Genomic DNA, 18382 nt, shown 5'->3' with positions numbered 1-18382 from the left:
ATTCTAGGATTTCAGGTTGATCATGACAAATAATATAAGATACTAGCTTTGCATCTTCACCTTTTGGATAGTGTGTGTGTACACATGTGTACACACAGTGGGAAAATTAGATCTGTTTATCTGATCAGTAATCTCCCCGCATCACTTGGGAGGAGCATTGGAGAGAGTGTTTCACTCATACACGAAGGTGGAAAATGGAAAGAGAAGTCTGACTTTAGAGGATTCGTTAGGAGAAGTAAAGTTTTCCTCACAGTATCACTGTCTCCAAGCAAGTCCTCCTTCCCCTGCCCTTCTCTCTCCAGCTTGGGTCACATCTCATTTTGAATCTGCTTCTCATCTCTAGACCATGATCCCCTTCCCCTGCCTGGTAGATTTTTTTAGGACACTGTCTTTGAAGTCATCTTCTCAGCTAGGTGCAGTGGCTCAAACCTGTAACCCCAGCACTTTGGGAAGCTGAAGCAGGTGGATCACTTGAGCTCAGGAGTTCAAGTCCAGCCTGCGCAACATGGTGAAACCTCATCTCTACAAAAAAAATACAAAAATTAGCCAGGCGTTGGGGCGTGTGCCTGTAGTCCCAGCTACTTGAGAGGCTGAGGTGGGAGAATCGCCCGAGCCCAGGAAGTGGAGGTTGCAGTGAGCCATGACCACACCACTGCACTCCAGCCTGGGTGACAGAGTAAGACCCTTAGGAGGGAAAGAAGCCACCTTCTTGAGAGGCACAAACAAATAGCCGGATCCTGAACTTTTAATAAGGTATGTCTACACTTGCTGAGAGCACATAAAAGGGATCTGAAATGGAAGAAGGGAAAGAGGCATGGAGGAAAAAACTGCTTTTGTCCTTTGGCTATTTTAAATGAACAGAATAGACCTTGTCAGGTGCATAAAGCACACAGGAGTCCTAGTTAGGCTCTTTAATCTGCAAAAGAGAACCTTAATCTTAAGTCTTCTATTTGGTTGATTGTCAAAGCCTTTGGATCATCCTTTGTCTGCAGATTATCTGCATTCTAGGATTTTGTCAAAGATTGCAGCCTTTAATTCTCTGCTGTCCAATTCTTATCTATCTTGGTGAAGTGACGTGACATTTAAGGAGAATTGTCTGAGGAAAACTCCATGCTCTCGATACACGCAGTTTACCTTCACTAGAGGGCTGCATACCTAGACTATACTAAAAAATGTCTGAGTAACAATTGTTTCGATTCAATTGTGTTTACTATTATATCTTAGCTATAATGAGAAACATTTTTAATGCAACTTTTAATGTATTATGCTGGTTATAAGAATTTTATCAAGGATGCCATCTACTGTATCACTCAGCACTCTCTTTTGTAGAACTCATTAAAGAAGTTCCTCTTAGATCGCAATATCAGGATAAGTGGTACTTTCTTTTCGTAGATGATGTAAACTTCACCCTGACATATTTCCTTTTTTACACTGTCTGCCATAAAGCTTAGGACAAAATTTGAAGACAGCCTTACAGGGTCACATGGTATCTACTTATCTGTGGCTTTATTTTCTTTGTCCCCAGATTCTATCCCAGTTACATAGACTCTTTGTTTTATGCCTTTATAATTTGAGAAACTGTCTCAGATCCTTTGTATTATTGAGTAGGCTGTAAAGAAATGCAAATACTAAATAAAAACTAAAAGTTGCATTTGAATTTAAAATTATATGAGCACCTTTTTGTTTTAAAATTAAAAAACAACCAGGTACTCCATAATAATTTACTATTTAATTTCTCCCATGAATCTGCATTTGTGTTACTTACTTTGAGTGTGTCTCTGACCTGGGCTCTGATAATAGGACCCAAAATCCCATCTTCTTTCATATTGGGATTCACTGTACGTTTGGTGAAGGACTCATCTTCGTACTGTGTGTACATAACTTTCTTATAAAGTTTTCCAATTTGGTTTGAGAAATTATCCAAATGCTGAGACCTGTATTTTCTTAAAGCGAAATAAAAATTAAAACAAAAATTAAACCACTTTCTCGAATAGAGATCTCGGTAGGATGGAGAAACCCTCGTGCTTAGATGTTCTGCTCTTACATTAGCTAAAATGCTAGTTCTCTAAAAATTTCTTAGTGTAGCTTGCAAAGTCCTGATGTTTTCTGTCTAGTTGGAAAACTGGAAACTTCTGAGTTGTCTCCTGCATCACTGATAAAAATCATAGGTAACTGGTTAGAAGCAGCTACTTAGAGCTTCCTGTCATTCTCATTACTACAGCAGACCTTTGATATCTCTGGGAAAAGGCCTATACTGGCTGGAAGAAATACTAGGAATTTTTCTAAAGTCTCTCCTATCACTTATTTTATGATAGCCTTTTTGGTTTTAAAGGTATTTCTTAAACCCTAAAGGCACCTTCCCACCCCAAGAAACATTTACTAGCATTGTTAATCATAGTTTTGTGCTATTGGGCTATCTCTTCCACCATCTAGCCAATCCTTGGAGATCACTGAAAAGCAACCTCCTTCACCCGTCTTTTGTAGCTACTGGGATAAATACTTTGGGAGCAGCAACGTGAACCACTTTTCCCCTGCCAACTTTATTGCCTTAGTTTGCAAAAGCAACTACATGCGGCCAAAAAGCATATTTTAAAAAGCTCAACATCAGTGATCATTAGAGAAATGCAAATCAAAACCACAATGCGGCCGGGCGCGGTGGCTCACGCTTTAATCCCAGCACTTTGGGAGGCCAAGGCGGGCGGATCACGAGGTCAGGAGATCCAGATCATCCTGGCTAACATGGTGAAACCCCGTCTCTACTAAAAACACAAAAAATTAGCCGGGCCTGGTGGCGGGCACCTGTAGTCCCAGCTACTCGGGAGGGTGAGGAAGGAGAATGGTGTGAACCTGGGAGGCGGAGTCTGCAGTGAGCCGAGATGGCGCCACTGCACTCCAGCCTGGGCAGCAGAGTGAGACTCCGTCTCAAACAAAACAAACAAACAAAAAAACCCACAATGAGATGCCATCTCATGACAGCCAGAATGGTGATGGTTGAAAAGTCAAGAAACAACAGATGCCGGCAAGGTTATGGAGAAAAAGGAACACTTATACACTCTTGGTGGAATGTAAATTAATCCAACCATTGTGGAAGACAGTATGGCAGTTCCTCAAAGACCTAAAGTCAGAAATATCATTTAACCCAGCAATCCTTTAAGATAGAGTATCATTTTATGAGTTTATTTTGCCCAGTGGAAAGCACTGACTGTTGCCAAACACTCTTGGATTTCTATCTCAGTTCTGGCACCAATTCTATAATCTTGGCCAAATTTTTTTTGGTTCTTTTTCCTAGTTTAATTCTTTTTAATAGAAAACACATTCACATAATTTTTATTACAGTGAAAACTCTCACTTTTCTCTGATAACCCTCGATGGACCTCCCTACCCTCCCTGAATTTTCTAGGTAGCCACATATTAATTTTATGTGTATAATTCCAGAATACTTTTATGTACACATATGCAAATATGTCTTAAAATAAGAAAATATAAATATTCTTATCCCTTTCACTCCTTTAACAAAAGGCAGTTATATATACACGCTATACTACCTCCTGGCTTTGTAATTTAATAACATAGCTTGGAGAACTTTTTTTGTTAGGACATAGAGAGTGTTTGCATCCTGTTTTTTGATGCCTAGTATTCCATTGTATGAATGTATCATAATTTATTAAACTAGTTTCCTACTGATGGACATTTTGAGTTGTTTCCAGTCTTACTACTACTAACATTGCAACAGTGAATATGTTGTACATACATCATTTCACCTGTGAACAAGTATATCTGTATAGTTAGATTTCCAGAGTGAGACAGCTGAGTCAAAGGGAATATGCATTTAGAATTTTGATACATATTGCCAAGTTATTCTTCAGAATCCCTTTACCAATTTAATCTTCCACCAGCAATATATGATTGTTCTTATTTCTCACAGCCTTGTCAACAGATGATGTCATCTGGACTTGTGACTCTGATAGATAAAAGTAGTATTCCCATGAAGTTTAATTTGCATTTCTCTTATTATGAGTGAATTTGAATAGCTTTTCAAGGGTTTAAGCACTATTTGAATGTCCAAATCTCTTAATCTCTCTGACCCATTTCGTCATCTATAAAAAGAAATAAGAGCAGTGTCTAGTTTGTAGAGTTGAAGTGAAGCTCTCAGAAGGGGATAATACAGTACTTGGCAATGGCGAGCACTCAGCAAGAGGTGGCTGCTGTTGTTATTAGGCTGAATTTCTTTGGTGATTTGGGAGTAACTGAAGATTAATCTTTACAAAAAGACTTGAATAGAAACCAATACATGTGCCCCCTTGAGAGCTGTCAACTTACAACATTTCATCCCCAAACATCTAGGACCCTATGGAATGTATCTTGAATCTTTGCCCAATGGTATGAACCCCAACAACTCACTTGTCCATATTCGCTGGTATTACAGGTGCATAGTCCCAAATGACTTCCTCTGCAGCAATGAAGTATTCCCACCTTTTCATGTGCCGCCTCTGCTCACGAGTTATTTTCTTAGGATTCCTGGTTTTCTTTGGGCAGTTTTTAATGTCAATGTAAGCCTGCATCCCAGCTGAGTTAGGGCAGAAAGAGAACGAAATAACTCGAGAGAAGAAATTATGGTTGATGGAAATACATATCCTTTAAATCAACTTGTATAAGGTTTATATTAATATAATAACAGTGAACGTAATGCTCAGGCAACTTTTGAACATTTTAGTTTGGAACTCTTTCAGTGGCATCCAGAAAAGGCAAGACTTTTAAAAGGGGGAAAAGGAGGAGGGGTTAGGGAAAAAACATGGAAAGGTTCCCTTGATTTCTTCTCGAGCTGGCAAATTTCTTATAATTTTTAACTTCTTAAAATCCTATGAATTATGTCTTGTTAAATTCTCAATTTTTCTGTCATCTGTCCCTTAATCTGTAAAATGAAGATAGCACCAGTACTTAATCAAATTGTTGTTAAATATTAAATATTAATAACAATACATAACACACTTATCTTCAACAAAGAAACAACAGTTTCATTGTTGTTTTAATATTGTTGGGAACTCTGTCTTCCACGGATGTCGTGATGGTTTTATTATTTTGAATATAATTTTGACTACTGCGTGTGAAAAGAAACAGAAATGATCTCATGAAGTATCTCTTCCTTATGTATGTTTCTTATACATTATTTTGGTAACAAAATGATTTCCTATAGTGATATCATCTCCTTAGATTTTAGTCTCTGTTTATATGAACCTTCCTCTCAACAGTTTTAAAGCAAAAATGTGTAGTAGAACAATCCATTATTCTGTTTACACGATACCACATAACCTGGGTTGATTTATTTTCCCACTTGAATTCACCGGTGTTCTTTGGAGCTTACCCCTCAGCTGTTTATATGCCGTGTATGATCCATTCAACACACATTCATTGAGTTCCTCTCCATGCTAGACTTTGTGTTCATCCCACTGTAAAGGTTAATGTTTTCATGCTAACCTTTTACACTTTCTACAACTTAGTGCTTCTGTAAATTTGCAGTTTATCTTGTGCTAGCATCTAGGTCTTTTTCTCTGGCTGCATATGAAGTAACCCCAAGAAAGAATATCTTTATGTATGCTTTTGTTTCCTTCCTCTTTTCTTCTTTCGAGGAAGTTAGAGACCTCTTCAGCTTTTGTTTAATTAAAAAAAAAAAAAAAAAAAAAAAAAAAAACAACTTTGTCAATTCCTTCACTTTCTCCATCCCCAAACAGCGAGTTATAAATCTAAGAGCAAAGTATCTAAATTTGGTTGTTAGGAACCAAAGCAAGTTTTTCTGGGGTGCAGGTGGCTTGCAAGGGCAAGGAGAAAGAGAGAGTTAGTGCTGGGAAGAAAGCATTCTGCATTCAGAAGCAAGACTGTCAGGAGAGTTTCTTGCCTTGCAAATGTTTTGGGGTGAGAGAAGATATGATCCACTTTCCCTCTGGGCCCACGGTCATATTTGCGGTAGTGGATGTAGCACTGACAAGGGTGATGGCTGAGACCTTATGATGGTTCTGCTCCAGGACCTGGCCATTGAAATGAATGGAGAACAATTCTGGCCCCGAGCTCATTCCCAGCAGATGCCAGCTGATGTGGTCATGGGCACAAACTGTTATATCTGAGAGACAGGGAGAGACACAGGCCAAAATAAGCATTCAGTCAAGTATTCTGTGATCAAACATTCACTCACCAAATGTATTGAGCACCTGCTGTGTGTCAGGCATTGAATAAAGCTTCAAGGGAACAGACACTCCAGTTGTAGTTTGTGCCCTGCAAAAGCAGACATCTGAGTGACCAGCAAACAAGCGGTCACAACTCATTGTGATAAATGGCATTATACAGGTAACAACAGAGCCTAGAGATGGCGAGTGTTAACTCAGAAACACAGGGATTGCTAAAGGATTAGGCCAAGAAGGTAACCGACTGTCCTGCTCTGAGGGATTTCTCAAGGTTTAGGACTTTCACTATTAGAACTGGTAAAAAGTCCATGGCAAATGGAATGTTTGGTCACCCCAATCTGATCTCGGCTGGAGGGAGTCAAATCACCGGAACCTCCAATAGGGCTGAGTTCAAGCACTTAATCCTCTCAGCTCTCTAGCTCTAGTGGTCAAAGCTCTGCCAAAGGGAAGAAGATGTGAAGATGATGTGAGGATTTTCAATTGTTATTTTTATTCACTTTTTGATTGTTTTAATGACAAGTCAACAAAATCACTTTGTGGGTTGCATACTCTCCTTAAAATGCAGTGTAAAAGTCTTCATTATGTTGGGCCATTGGGAGCTTTTCATGGAAGGAGTAATGATAACTGAATATAAAAACTTAGTTTTGCTCCTTCTTTGCTCCTACAGTCACTGGGGAAATGCTCATTTGCTCTGTGGGGAGACTCCATCCTTGGCTTTTAGGTTTCTGTTTTACATCTCAGATACATAATTACTAGATACTAGAAATCAGGGCTGAGAATCAGTTCCTCACCCACACAAAGGCTTGTCTTTTTTAGGAGACCATTGCAACAAAGCTGGGATTCCTTGCATCACTAGGAGGCTTTGGCAGAAGCATTTATCCATGCCAAATAAATGCTCATATTGAGTTCAGCAATTAACATATCTGTGTTAGCATTTATCATATGTATTCAATTTATTCTGCTTTATAAGGCAGAGGGTTTTACAAATGTTTACTATTCTTAGTTTCTACTGATGGTCTTTCCCTACTCTGTCCCATTTACCCCCAATTATTCTTTTGGGAACTATAAATTCATAAACTCTAAGCTCAGATCAATTTATTTTTATTTTTGTGCATATGGTTTTGCTTTTTTTGGCATCCTTATACTTACACAGATTGTTCACTCTGCCAGGAAATAAATATTAGGATAAATAGTTAGTCCACTTTTGTAAGTAAGCACATTGAGACAGCTAATTATCCAGGGCCACAGAAGGTAGAGAAGCGAGTGAGGTCTGAACTCAGATTATCTAAGGTCGAGGTCAGTTAACTAAGCTTCAGTTTTTACAAGCTCCTAGTATTGGAACTCAGGATCAACACTGAGAGTCATATGAGTATATTTTCAGAAAACCAAGTGGAAAATGTAGTCAAATGAAATAGAATACAATTTAAAAACACTACCCAGATCTCAACTCTTAACAATATTTATGTTTTAGTAAGTGAAACCATTTGTGATTTTTAGATGGCATTACAGAATAACCTCTAAGAAGTTTAGTGTTTTGAAATATGGTTTATTTAGTAAAGCGGCATTATAATTTTTTAATGTTTTTCCCTCAGGCTAGTATCATATACCCTGGATCTTTAGTTGTAGGTCAGTTCTACCAGAGAGAAATAGAAGATATGTGGTCTAAGAGGGAGTCAGTTATTTTTTCTCTTAATGATTGCTATGATTTTGCCTTCTCATAAGAGCCCAAATGCAAATGGAAAGAGAAAATATTCTAGACGCCATTGAATATTACTCTTCTGTCGCCTTTTGAAATGCTGGTCTTTTGTGTGTGTGTGTGTTGGGGATTACTCCTAATCTGTTCATCTTTACTGCAATCTTCCTGCTGACCTTTCCTGCTAGGGCTTGTCCCTGAAGGACATACATAGCAGGAACTGCAGAACTCGGAGAGAGAGACTGAGCTGATACCCTGAAGGTCTTTTTCAAAGTGCAGGCCAAGGTGAAACCTACTCAGGTCACTATACCTAACAAGGCTGCACATTTCTTCTCTAGCTTCTAATTTGTCTCTTCTGTTTCCTGTTTTTAAAAGACAGATGAGAAAATATTTCCCTCTTGATAGGGAGTTGCAAAACAGTGAGTATGGTCAACTTCTCTAGTGCTTTGAAGAAAACAACAGGACTGAAAAATTACTAATGATTTTACTGTTGTTCAATGGTGCACAGCCCTCGTGTTACCTGGCATTGTCCCATTCACGTATCCATTGACTGTGTACATTAGGGATGATGACTGGCTCCAGCTCTTGCTTTCATCAAACACAGCAAACAGTAGCACGATTTGCTTGTCAAACGTCTTCTGTTTCCCATCCTCAGTTAGGATCCCTGTAAAAGGAAAGACATGTTTTCAGTAGCACTGCAGACAGAACACTCTCATTAGCTTTCCTGGATAGCAAAGAGTTTAGGGCAAGCGATCAACCATAATGACAGCAACCTGAAGAAATTCTTACTTTTTAAAATAGCATATTAAGTAATAGTGGTTCTAGGGTTATTAAAAATCTGGTGCCACACTGTCTTCTCTGACACCTTGTTGCTTTGGGGAACAGGCTTTATTTCGTCCAGCTTGGGAAGAAAACATTTGATGACTCTCAAGACTCTCTACAAGTATCCATTTCCTCCAGTCTCAACAGAACAGTATATAGATACGTTAGCTCAGTTGGTAAAAGCACCATGCCCCAAGTTTAATGCTGTCATCTTGTTTGTATATGAAAGGGGACATTCAATAACTGGTTGGAAGTATCAGCGTTAATCCATTCTCACTATGAGAAAAACATGCTGCTGATGGTAAAATGAAAGAAGAGTCTTTCGTAAGTCTTAAGGTTTTTTTCAGTACCATCACAGTATCTTATATATACTAGGAAATGAAAAACAAGTATTTGTATAATGAGTAAATACATTGGGAAGCTATGTAGGTGTGGTCTGAGTGTAGGTATAGGCAGATGGTGAGTCCATCACGTTGTTTCCCGTGCTGTGGCTCGCTGTGGTTGTTTGCTTGTTTTAATGAAAGATGGGCTGGATTCTCATGGGATAAAATGAAAATCCAATCTTGCTCCTAAGAAGCCCAGCCAATAAAAGTTCTTGTAGTCACTTGAGTGTGTTTGAAACCTACCACTCAAAGTGTTCAACTTGTTTGTAAGAAAGGAAGCTGGCATTTAACATGTTTATAGAACAACTTACCAGCCCAAATTTTGGATATGTCAAATATGTTAGCCAATATTCTTTCCAAGAGCTCTTTCAGCAGAGTATAGGCTGCTGTATACTTTCTAAAAGACTTTGGCCTTGAGGTAAATGTTACAGATCATACAAGCATGACATCAGAACACACTCTCAAACAGGAATTTGCTTGGGAGAATCTTAAGGACTGAGATGAAGGAGAAATGAGAAGAAACAGAGGTGGATCCACACCCTGAAATAGCAGGTATTTTTTTCTCTTGTCAAACAATGATCCGTGCCCTCTTCCTCTGCTTGATGTACATGAAGTTACCGAGATGTTCCCAAGCTTTGTCCCATGACAGAACTCCTGACCATTCCAACATTTGGTTGTTGAAACTTTTGGTGGGAGTGTTCTTACCTTTTTTACAGATAAGCAGGGGCCCAATCAGTCCAGAGTTGAAATCCTCGATTAGATTTTCATGGGAGTAATAGATGTGTGTGAGGCATGGAGGGTCATCATGGGTGGGCCCGCTGTCCTCACTGATACTCCATTCATAGGTGTATTCTCGGCCTGGAGCCACAGCATCATCCATCTTCTCCACAGGGAATGTGTGGTCAAGGTAAGAAGCACCTGGAGGAGTAAGAGCCATCAAGACATGTGGGCAGTTTCTGAGGATTGCATTTTCACCACTCTCAAATCTGGGGATAGCTAAGATGAGCACTCTGGAGATGCATATGTCCTTCAATAGTGAACTTTTATTATTTGGAAAGATTCACGTATGCCCATTTCTATGCTCATGTAGTTACAAAGGCTTTGCTACCATGGTGATCTTAAGAATAACAAATGTTATTTGTAAATTAAAGTTAAGCAAGTTAATTTTCCAGGGTACCTGAACAATTATTATTTAAATATTATCAGAGAATTGAATCACCTTTGATCAGTAAAACATCTCAGAATATAAGAATGGGTGATATCTTCTTTGTGGTGTTTAACAAGACATACTTAGCCTATTAACATGAGATGGGAGGATAGTCAGAGTTGTTTATATATTGTTTTGTTTTGTTATTTCAGATCTTCTTTCCGACTGCTGTGACCCTCAGCTCTGTTTTATCTCTTTATTTCATCTTAGCTATCTGATTATCTCAATTTTTTCCCCCGAGCCACAGCGTCTAACTCCCATATGCAGGCTCGTTGTTTGTATGAATATGAAATGTGTCCATCCTCTGAAACTTACAAGTCTTACTTTGTACTTTGTGCCCCCAAAGACCCATCATTAACACCTCCATGTATACTGGACTTTCCCTACTGATAGGAGAGGGAGAGGATGAAGAAATTGGTCTTCCTTACTGAAGACAGGGAACTGAGATGCTCAATATTAAAAGAAGTGTAGAGGGTTGAGTGAGGTTTTCAATAATAAAACGGAGCAAGTGAGGTCAGGAAGGAGAGAGGTGAGTGCCATAGATCACCAAGTGGAATGGACAGTTTCCTCTGCCTGAGGAATTCCTCATTTAATTAGGTGAAAGATTCCCTATCATCAGCTGGTGCCAGAATTTCTCTTTGGGATACAGTTATTTTTGTTTGGTACAATAACTTGATAAATTCTTTGAAGGAAGAAGGTGAGAACATCAGTGTGGATATAGGCAGACAACAAGGATCTGGGGAAAAAAAACAAACAAAAAACGCCTGAAATGTTTTACATGATGGCGTAAAAGGCCAATAAAAACTACTCTTACTGAAGCAACTATAATTTTTAAAAACTGAAATGATTAATCCTTTCCTTGCCTTCCCTCCCCTTCCTTTCTCTTCCCTTTCTTTTCTTTTTACTTTCCTAGTTTCTTTTCTTTTCTCCTTTCTTCCTTTCTTTGTCTTCTTCCTTCCCTCTTCCCCATTCTCCTTCCCTCTTTTCTTCCTTTCATTATCTTTATTGAGGTATAATTTGCATATAATAACATTTACCAGTTTTAAGTATAATATTTGCTGAGCTTTGATTTAAAAAATTACACAGTCTTATAGCTATAGTCCCAATCAAGATAGAGAAGAGTTCCATCATTCCAAAACATTTCCTCATGCCATTTGTAGCCAATGCCCTCCGGGCCCAGACAACCACTAATCTGCTTTATTTCACTGTGATTTGGCTTTTCTGTAATGTCTTATCAATGGAATCATCATTATATACCCTTTTGTGTTGGATTAGTGTTAACTGGTATGGTATATAATTTTCTATCCTTTATTTTTTACCTATCTTTGTCTCTCTCATTTAAAGTGGATTTCTTAAATTCTGCATACTGTTTAGCATTCCTTTTTATTTAATCTTATTTGTTTCTTACTTGTAGTGTTCTTTCCATTTGCTTTTAATGTAATTGATTATATAGTTGGATTTAATTTATTTTCTATTTGTCTACCTGGTCTTTATTCCTTTTCCCCTTCCTTTCTATTTTCTTTTGGATTGAGTATATTTAATGATGTTTAATCTCCATTGTTGACTTATTAGCTTTGTTTTCTTAGTGCTGCCCTTCAGTTTACAATATATAATACATTTTTAACTTGTTACAGACTTTCTTCAAATAATATTATACTATTTCACTTGTAAGAACTTTGCAATACTATATTTCCATTTCTTCCCTCCTATCCTTTGTGCTATTGTCATACATTTTATTTATATATACATAATATGCCCCACAATTAATTGTTACTATTTTTGCTTTAACGTTTAGATAATCAATTGCCTTTTTAATAGATTAAAATGAGAAAAAAATTTCACTATATTTATCAACTTCTGGAACTTTTCATTCCTTCTTATGAATCTAAATGTCTCTCTGATATAATATTTCTTCTATCTAAAGGAGTTCCTTTAGCATTTTTTTTCAGCTGTACTAGTGAGAAATTATTTCTGCATTTGTATGTCTAAAGCACTCTTCATTTTGCTTTCATGTTAAAAAGGTTTTTTTGCTTGGTATAGAATACTAAATAGACAGATTCCCCTATCCTCCACCCTCCCAACACTTTAAAGATGTCCCTAATTGTCTTCTGGTTTGCATAGTTTCTAATGATAAGTCTGCTATCATTTCTTCATTTTGTTCCCCTGTATATGATGTGTCTTTTTATCTCTCACTGCTTCTAATATTTTCTCTTTATCACTGGTTTCCAGCAACTTCATTGTGATGTGGCTTGATGTGGTTTTCTTCATGTTCCTTCTTAGTTTTGTCAAACCTCTTGAATCTGTTGGTTTGTAGTTTTCATTGCATTTGGGCAGTTTTCAGTCATTATTTCTTCAAATACTTTTTCTGTTCCTGCTACTTCTGAGATCCAATTACACATATGTTAGATCACTTGATATGGTCCCACAGTTCACTGATGCTCTGTTCACTTTCTTCAGCCTTTTTACTCTCCGTATTTCATTTTGCACAGTTTCTATTGCAATGTGTTAATATTTTCTACCATTTCCTTTCACAGTGTCTAATGTGCTATTAATTTCATTCAGTGTTTGTTGTATTAGTGTTGTCCTTCAGTTTACAATATATAATTTTTTATCCTTTATTTTTTACCTTTATTTTCTATCCTTTATTGTTTTACTTTTCATGTCAGCAATTGTATTCATCTACAGAAGTTCTGTGTATGCATATTTATATTCTCTATCTCTTCATCATGCTCATGCTTTTCTCTGTTTTCTGGAATATATTGGGAAGATTTATGATAGCTGTCCCACTGTCTCTGCCTGCTGCTTCTATTTTCTCTTTCACTTCTAAATCTGTTTTTTCTTGGTTATGAGTCATCTCTTTCTGCTTCTTCTAATACTTGTTTATTTTTATTAACATTGTGAATTTACATTGTTGTTTGTTGCATTCTTGTTAACTAGTATTGAGTTTTATTCACAGTTAAGATACTTGAAATCAATTTGATTCTTTCAAATCTTAGTTTTTATTCCGTTGCCTCCTCAGCAGCCTGTAGTCTAATTTTATCCACCTACTCTTTCTAAATCCTTCTGAGAATTCTATCCACTGCTCATTTATTAGGAAGTCTTTCTGTGTTTGATGGTAGGAACATAAATGGTTACTGGCCCTGCGTAAGGTCCAGGGACTGTTCCAACTGTTCCTTTCAAATGACATTTTTCTTACCCTCAGTACTTTCCTCACATGTATGTGCAGATCAGTATTCAACTTGACAAAACCTCTCTGTAGATTCTCAAGAGCTCTTTCTCTGTGATTATACTGTCCTCTCCAGGACTCTGCCCTACAAATCACAAATTCAGTCACTTAGGCTTCTCTGAAGTCCAAACTCTGTTTCCTCACCCATAGAGACTCTATCTGGGTTCTCCCTGCTTGTGCTGTTCCCTGGAAACTCTCTTCAGGCAGTAAGCTTAGGCACTCATAGGGCACACCTGGTTTGCTATTCTTCTTTCACTGTCTTGAGTTGTCTGTCATTTGATGTCTGAAAACTTCTGTTTTATATGTTTTGTCTGCCTATCTAGTTGTTAAGAAAAAAGGTAAATCTGGTTCCTTATGTTCAGAAGCCAAAGTCGGAGATGCTAAATTTCCATATAAAATATTTTTTACATTTCAGCAATGTCAGCTTCTCTTCTTTAACTGTACCTTTCCCCATCCCAACTGTGGAAAATCTATTCCACTCAAAACACTTTGCATGAGTTTTCATGGCATCAGCATATGTTGGATTCTCCAGGTGGGAGTGGAAAATAAGGCACATCCATTCATTAGCAATGAAGGATTCAGGTACTACAGTGATGTGCAATGTACCTCATGAGGTTCTGAGCATGGAAACCATAAGTTGAGTAGGTATATCTAGATTTACTTCTTGCATAAAGTCTTTAATGTGGACCACAAGTCCATGTATGATTTACCTCTACTTCTCTCTTCAGTCTTATCATATGTCTTTTCCCTTGTTAACTGTGGGCTCCTTGTCCCCTGGGTCCCCTGTCAGTTCCCCAGACATCCAACTTCTATCCTACCTCAGGGTCTTTGCAGATGCCATTCCCTCTGCCTAGAATGCTCTTCCTCCCTTCTTCCTTTTGATAAATATGTGTTCATCCTTCAGACGTCACCTTGAATATCAGTTCACTTCTACCTTTATCTCCAATTCTGATACACATTATTTTCCTTCTACAGCACTCATCACAATTTGTAATTAAATGCCTGTGAGATTACATGACTAATTCCATTTTCTTCTACTAAATCATAAGTATTTGTGTCCTGCACATTTTGGTCACTCAAGTGTGAACTCCTCAAGGAAAAGTGCTGGATTGTATTTATCTTAGTGTCTCTGGTGCCTTCCATAGGTACCTGGAGGAGCATGGAACATGAACATGAAGAAGATGCTCAGTGAATATTTATTAAACTTCTAAAATGTAAGGTCCTATGGGCTAGAGCCTAGGTCAACAAGTCAAAGCTCACGGCTGTGTGTTGTTAGGATTGCATAATGTTAAAATAGGTTAAATACCAACATTAAAAATCTGGAGTAATTATATAAGAATCTGGTTTCTCTTTAAAAAACAAAAACCTGGAGATCTGGTTAACAACAGGACCAAACTCCTGCACAGAATTTGGTTGGACCTGGATCTTAGCTGCCATCTTCTGCTTTCTGATTATCAGTCCTTACTGGACCAATTTTGTTCACTGAACTACTCATCTGGCTACTATAGGCAGCTGAGTTTGTGAACTTTGTGCTAGCATAAAGTGGACTTTGTTGTGTCTTCCCCCAACACAACCCGAAGCATAGCTTGACACTAATAACTAATATTTACTATAGGCTGTACTTTCACTTTGGTAATAAAACTGTCAAGAGCTGAGAAATGATAAAAGCTTAAGTCACTTCCTGTAAGTTATAACATAATTCTAGTCTATAAAAGAAAAAATGTTTATGGAGAAAGTCTCCACTGATAAGCAGGAAGCATTATCTGTGAAAGATTACAAAAGAGCTTTGATAGCAAAGCACAAACAGGACTGATAAGGAGAGTTGCCCTCTCAGGTCAGACCTTGTGTATTAACTGAAATTAGGATGGCTAGTTGATGAGTTGCACTATCTATCTTGAATCAAGCATGACAGCCCTTCTTCAATGCTTCTTGCTACATGGCCTCATAAAGTTGAAAAATGATGTTTCTGGACAGGCAGCTTCCACTGTTTTAAATGGTTAAAACATCACAGGGTATTTCTATAGTAGAAAATGATATTCTTTCCACTGCTTTCACAAGCTCCCCTAAGGACAAAGCATTATATTCTTTGCAGGGTAGGAGATAACTTTTGAAGTTCTTCCTCCCTTTCTTCTTCAGGGTAAATGTGTGCTTATTCTTCAGACGTCAGATCAGATATCATCTTACACCCTTCTTGATCTCTGATTGTGATACATGTTTGTTTGTTGTTGGTTTTTTAACAGCACTCATCGCCATTTGAAATTCAGTATTTGTGAGATTATATGGTTAATGATACTTTCTCCTGCTAGATAGTGGGAGAAAGCACTGGAACTTTAGGGTCAGAGTTGAAATATCTTGGTTGTTGTATCATTTGCTAACTGTGTGAACTTGGGAAGGTTTCTTGAAGTCCCTTTTAGCCTCAGTTTTTTCATTTATAATTTAAGATAATATAATCCTTTTTCTAGAGATAACTTTATCCTTTTTGATGGGTTATGAGGACTGGAAAATATTTGTAAAATTTCTAGCTCCTAATAAATGCTCTGGTGGCCTGTGGGAATACATGTTTACATGTTGGTTAAGTATTTTCTTTCCCAGCCATGTTGCAATTAATACAGCCTCTTTCCTTTATGTTCTACTTTAGATAAGATATATCTTAAGTGTGCTTGAGTTCTGGTAACACATGTGAGTAAGATAGAAACCGGTGATTTTCTTAGTTTGGGTTGCTGTAACAAAGTACCCTGGACTGGGTGGCTTATAAGCAACCGACACGTCTTTCTCACAGTTCTGGAGGCTGGAAGTTTAAAATCAGGGTGCCAGCATGGTTGGGCTCTGGCGCAGGGTCTCTTCCAGGTTGTAGATTGCCATCTTCTCCTTGTGTCCTCACATGGTAGAAAGAGGGTGAGTGAGAGGGTCCCTTTTATAAGGGCACTAATCTCGTCATGAGGGCTCCATTTTCATTACCTAAAAATCTCCCAAAGGCCCCATCTCCTAATGCCATCACACTGGGGGTTAGATTTCAACACATTAATTTTGGGAGGACACAAACATCCAGTCCATTGCCGTGATATATTTATTCCAAAGGTGATAAAAGTAAGTAAGACTTTTTTGGTAAAAATACTTTTTTTTTTTTTTTTTTGGTAATAAGTAAGACAAGGTACCTGCTCAAAATTATCAGCAAAATCAATAATTTTTAAGCAAGTGGAAAATAATGCATAGTCCCTACTTTCTAATCAGTCCTCAGTCCCTCAGTTTAGTTCAGTAATGATTAATATCATCATGATCTTGACCATCAACATCCACTAGGTTCCAAGCTCTGTGCTAAATGCCAGAGTAAAAATGTAAAGAAGACAGGGCCTGGGCCCCTGAGGGGCTCATCCTAGTTAACTCTAGGGTACATGTTGGTGCCCTAATTGTGATAGGTTTGACCTCTAGATTTCTTCTAGGGCTACAATTAGAACACACTGTCAATCTGGAATGAGAACCAACCAATGTAAGTATCTAAAAATTGCCTAAGAAGCTATAACATTTGTGCTAGGTATAGCAGGGTAACTGATTTTCTAACAATATTGAACCTGTTTATAAACGATCAGTGTTTCACACCTAGATTTATTTTAACACATACTGGGCTTAAAAAATTATTGTATATATTTGTGTACATGATATTTTGAGATAGATAATGAGAGGTTACTCTAGTCACACAAATTAATGTCTGTCTAATTGACCAAACTAAATTACTCAGAATTTCACATTCACTTGTCAGTTAAATATAAGATTAATTTCAAATAATTAAATGAATGATGTTAATTTAGTATACTACCGAAAGTTGACTTATGAGCATCTTGAATCAAATAGTGAACAATATAGACTTGCACATAGGATATATTCTGTAATCACACTGAGTGAGAACTGCTAATGAGATCATTGGGGTATAATTTTATCAATGCTTTTATTCTTTTAACTTCAAATTAGTTTACCTTTAGCCTAGAATAAAACAGGTTTGTTGTATCTTTAATTTTGCAACATACATTAATATAAAGTATAAAATACAAACAGCTATTTAGAGGAAGCATTTGTGAGATGCAGTTTTGGTGAATGTGATTTTGACTTTGTAATCAAAATAAAAAAAGTAAAGCTCTAAACTGAAAAGAGAAATGGACAGGGACAACTATTGTGCTACAGCACAGAAAGTCCTTGTTCAGCTGCTTGCTAGAATAAAATCTTTACACAAGGGAAGCTCTTCCTTTATATTTACTCAGTTCTATTCATTTCCTGCTCAGTCGATAGTCAGCTTTGTATTGCATTTACTCGTCATGATGTACTAATTACTTGCCAAAGGCTCCCAGTATTTTTTTAAAATGAAAAATGGTGCATACACGCTTTGGGAAAGTGAAGTTACATAAAGAGCCTTTTTGGTTACCCATTAGGGTGCTCGCTCAGTAACTTCTCCCTTGTTATTTATTTTGTGAACAACTCTTCCTCTCCTAAGTTAATAAACTTAGTGAATGCTTCAATGCATCCAAAGATTCAGAACATTCTTTTAGAAGCTATAATGTAGGCAATGGGAAAATGAATGCTGATGTTTTATAAAGAGCTGATTTCATTGCACAGGACTTGCAAGTCTCTTTGGAAAAGGGATCCACATTTTTGTGATTTATTAAATATACAAACCATAGCCATTATAGTTTGTTTCAGGTGTTTATCATATACTCAAGGAAGTATCTACATAAGGCCAAAATATTCAGATGAAAAGTGAAAAAACGTAATCACCTACATTAAGTCGAGCATTGGAATGTTTTGGAACAACCTAGAAGGTAAATTTTTGTATAGAGAATTTGGCAACACTTAGATACAAGGAACAATGTCTGGCAGAAAACATGT

The 18382-nt window shown here is 37.4% G+C and overlaps 1 protein-coding gene across 50 annotated transcripts in view; it reads right to left on the bottom strand.

Annotated features, from left to right (window-relative positions):
- Window positions 1-18382, bottom strand: part of F5 (coagulation factor V) — a 72468-nt gene that overhangs the window by 36708 nt on the left and 17378 nt on the right. For all 50 annotated transcript variants that reach the window (XM_050784228.1, XM_050784248.1, XM_050784238.1 and 47 more), the window contains exons 4-8: window positions 9780-9992; window positions 8390-8533; window positions 5894-6115; window positions 4402-4567; window positions 1766-1943 (exon numbers count right to left, since the gene is read on the bottom strand). In XM_050784228.1, coding sequence (XP_050640185.1) covers window positions 1766-1943; window positions 4402-4567; window positions 5894-6115; window positions 8390-8533; window positions 9780-9992 — 923 coding nt within the window. The remainder of the gene's footprint in view (window positions 1-1765; window positions 1944-4401; window positions 4568-5893; window positions 6116-8389; window positions 8534-9779; window positions 9993-18382) is intronic.

The sequence above is a fragment of the Macaca thibetana genome, chromosome 1 (assembly GCF_024542745.1).
Source record: "Macaca thibetana thibetana isolate TM-01 chromosome 1, ASM2454274v1, whole genome shotgun sequence".
Lineage (NCBI taxonomy): Eukaryota > Metazoa > Chordata > Mammalia > Primates > Cercopithecidae > Macaca > Macaca thibetana.
The sequence above is the reverse complement of the archived record's forward strand: the minus strand, read 5'-3'. Positions and strand labels throughout refer to the sequence as shown.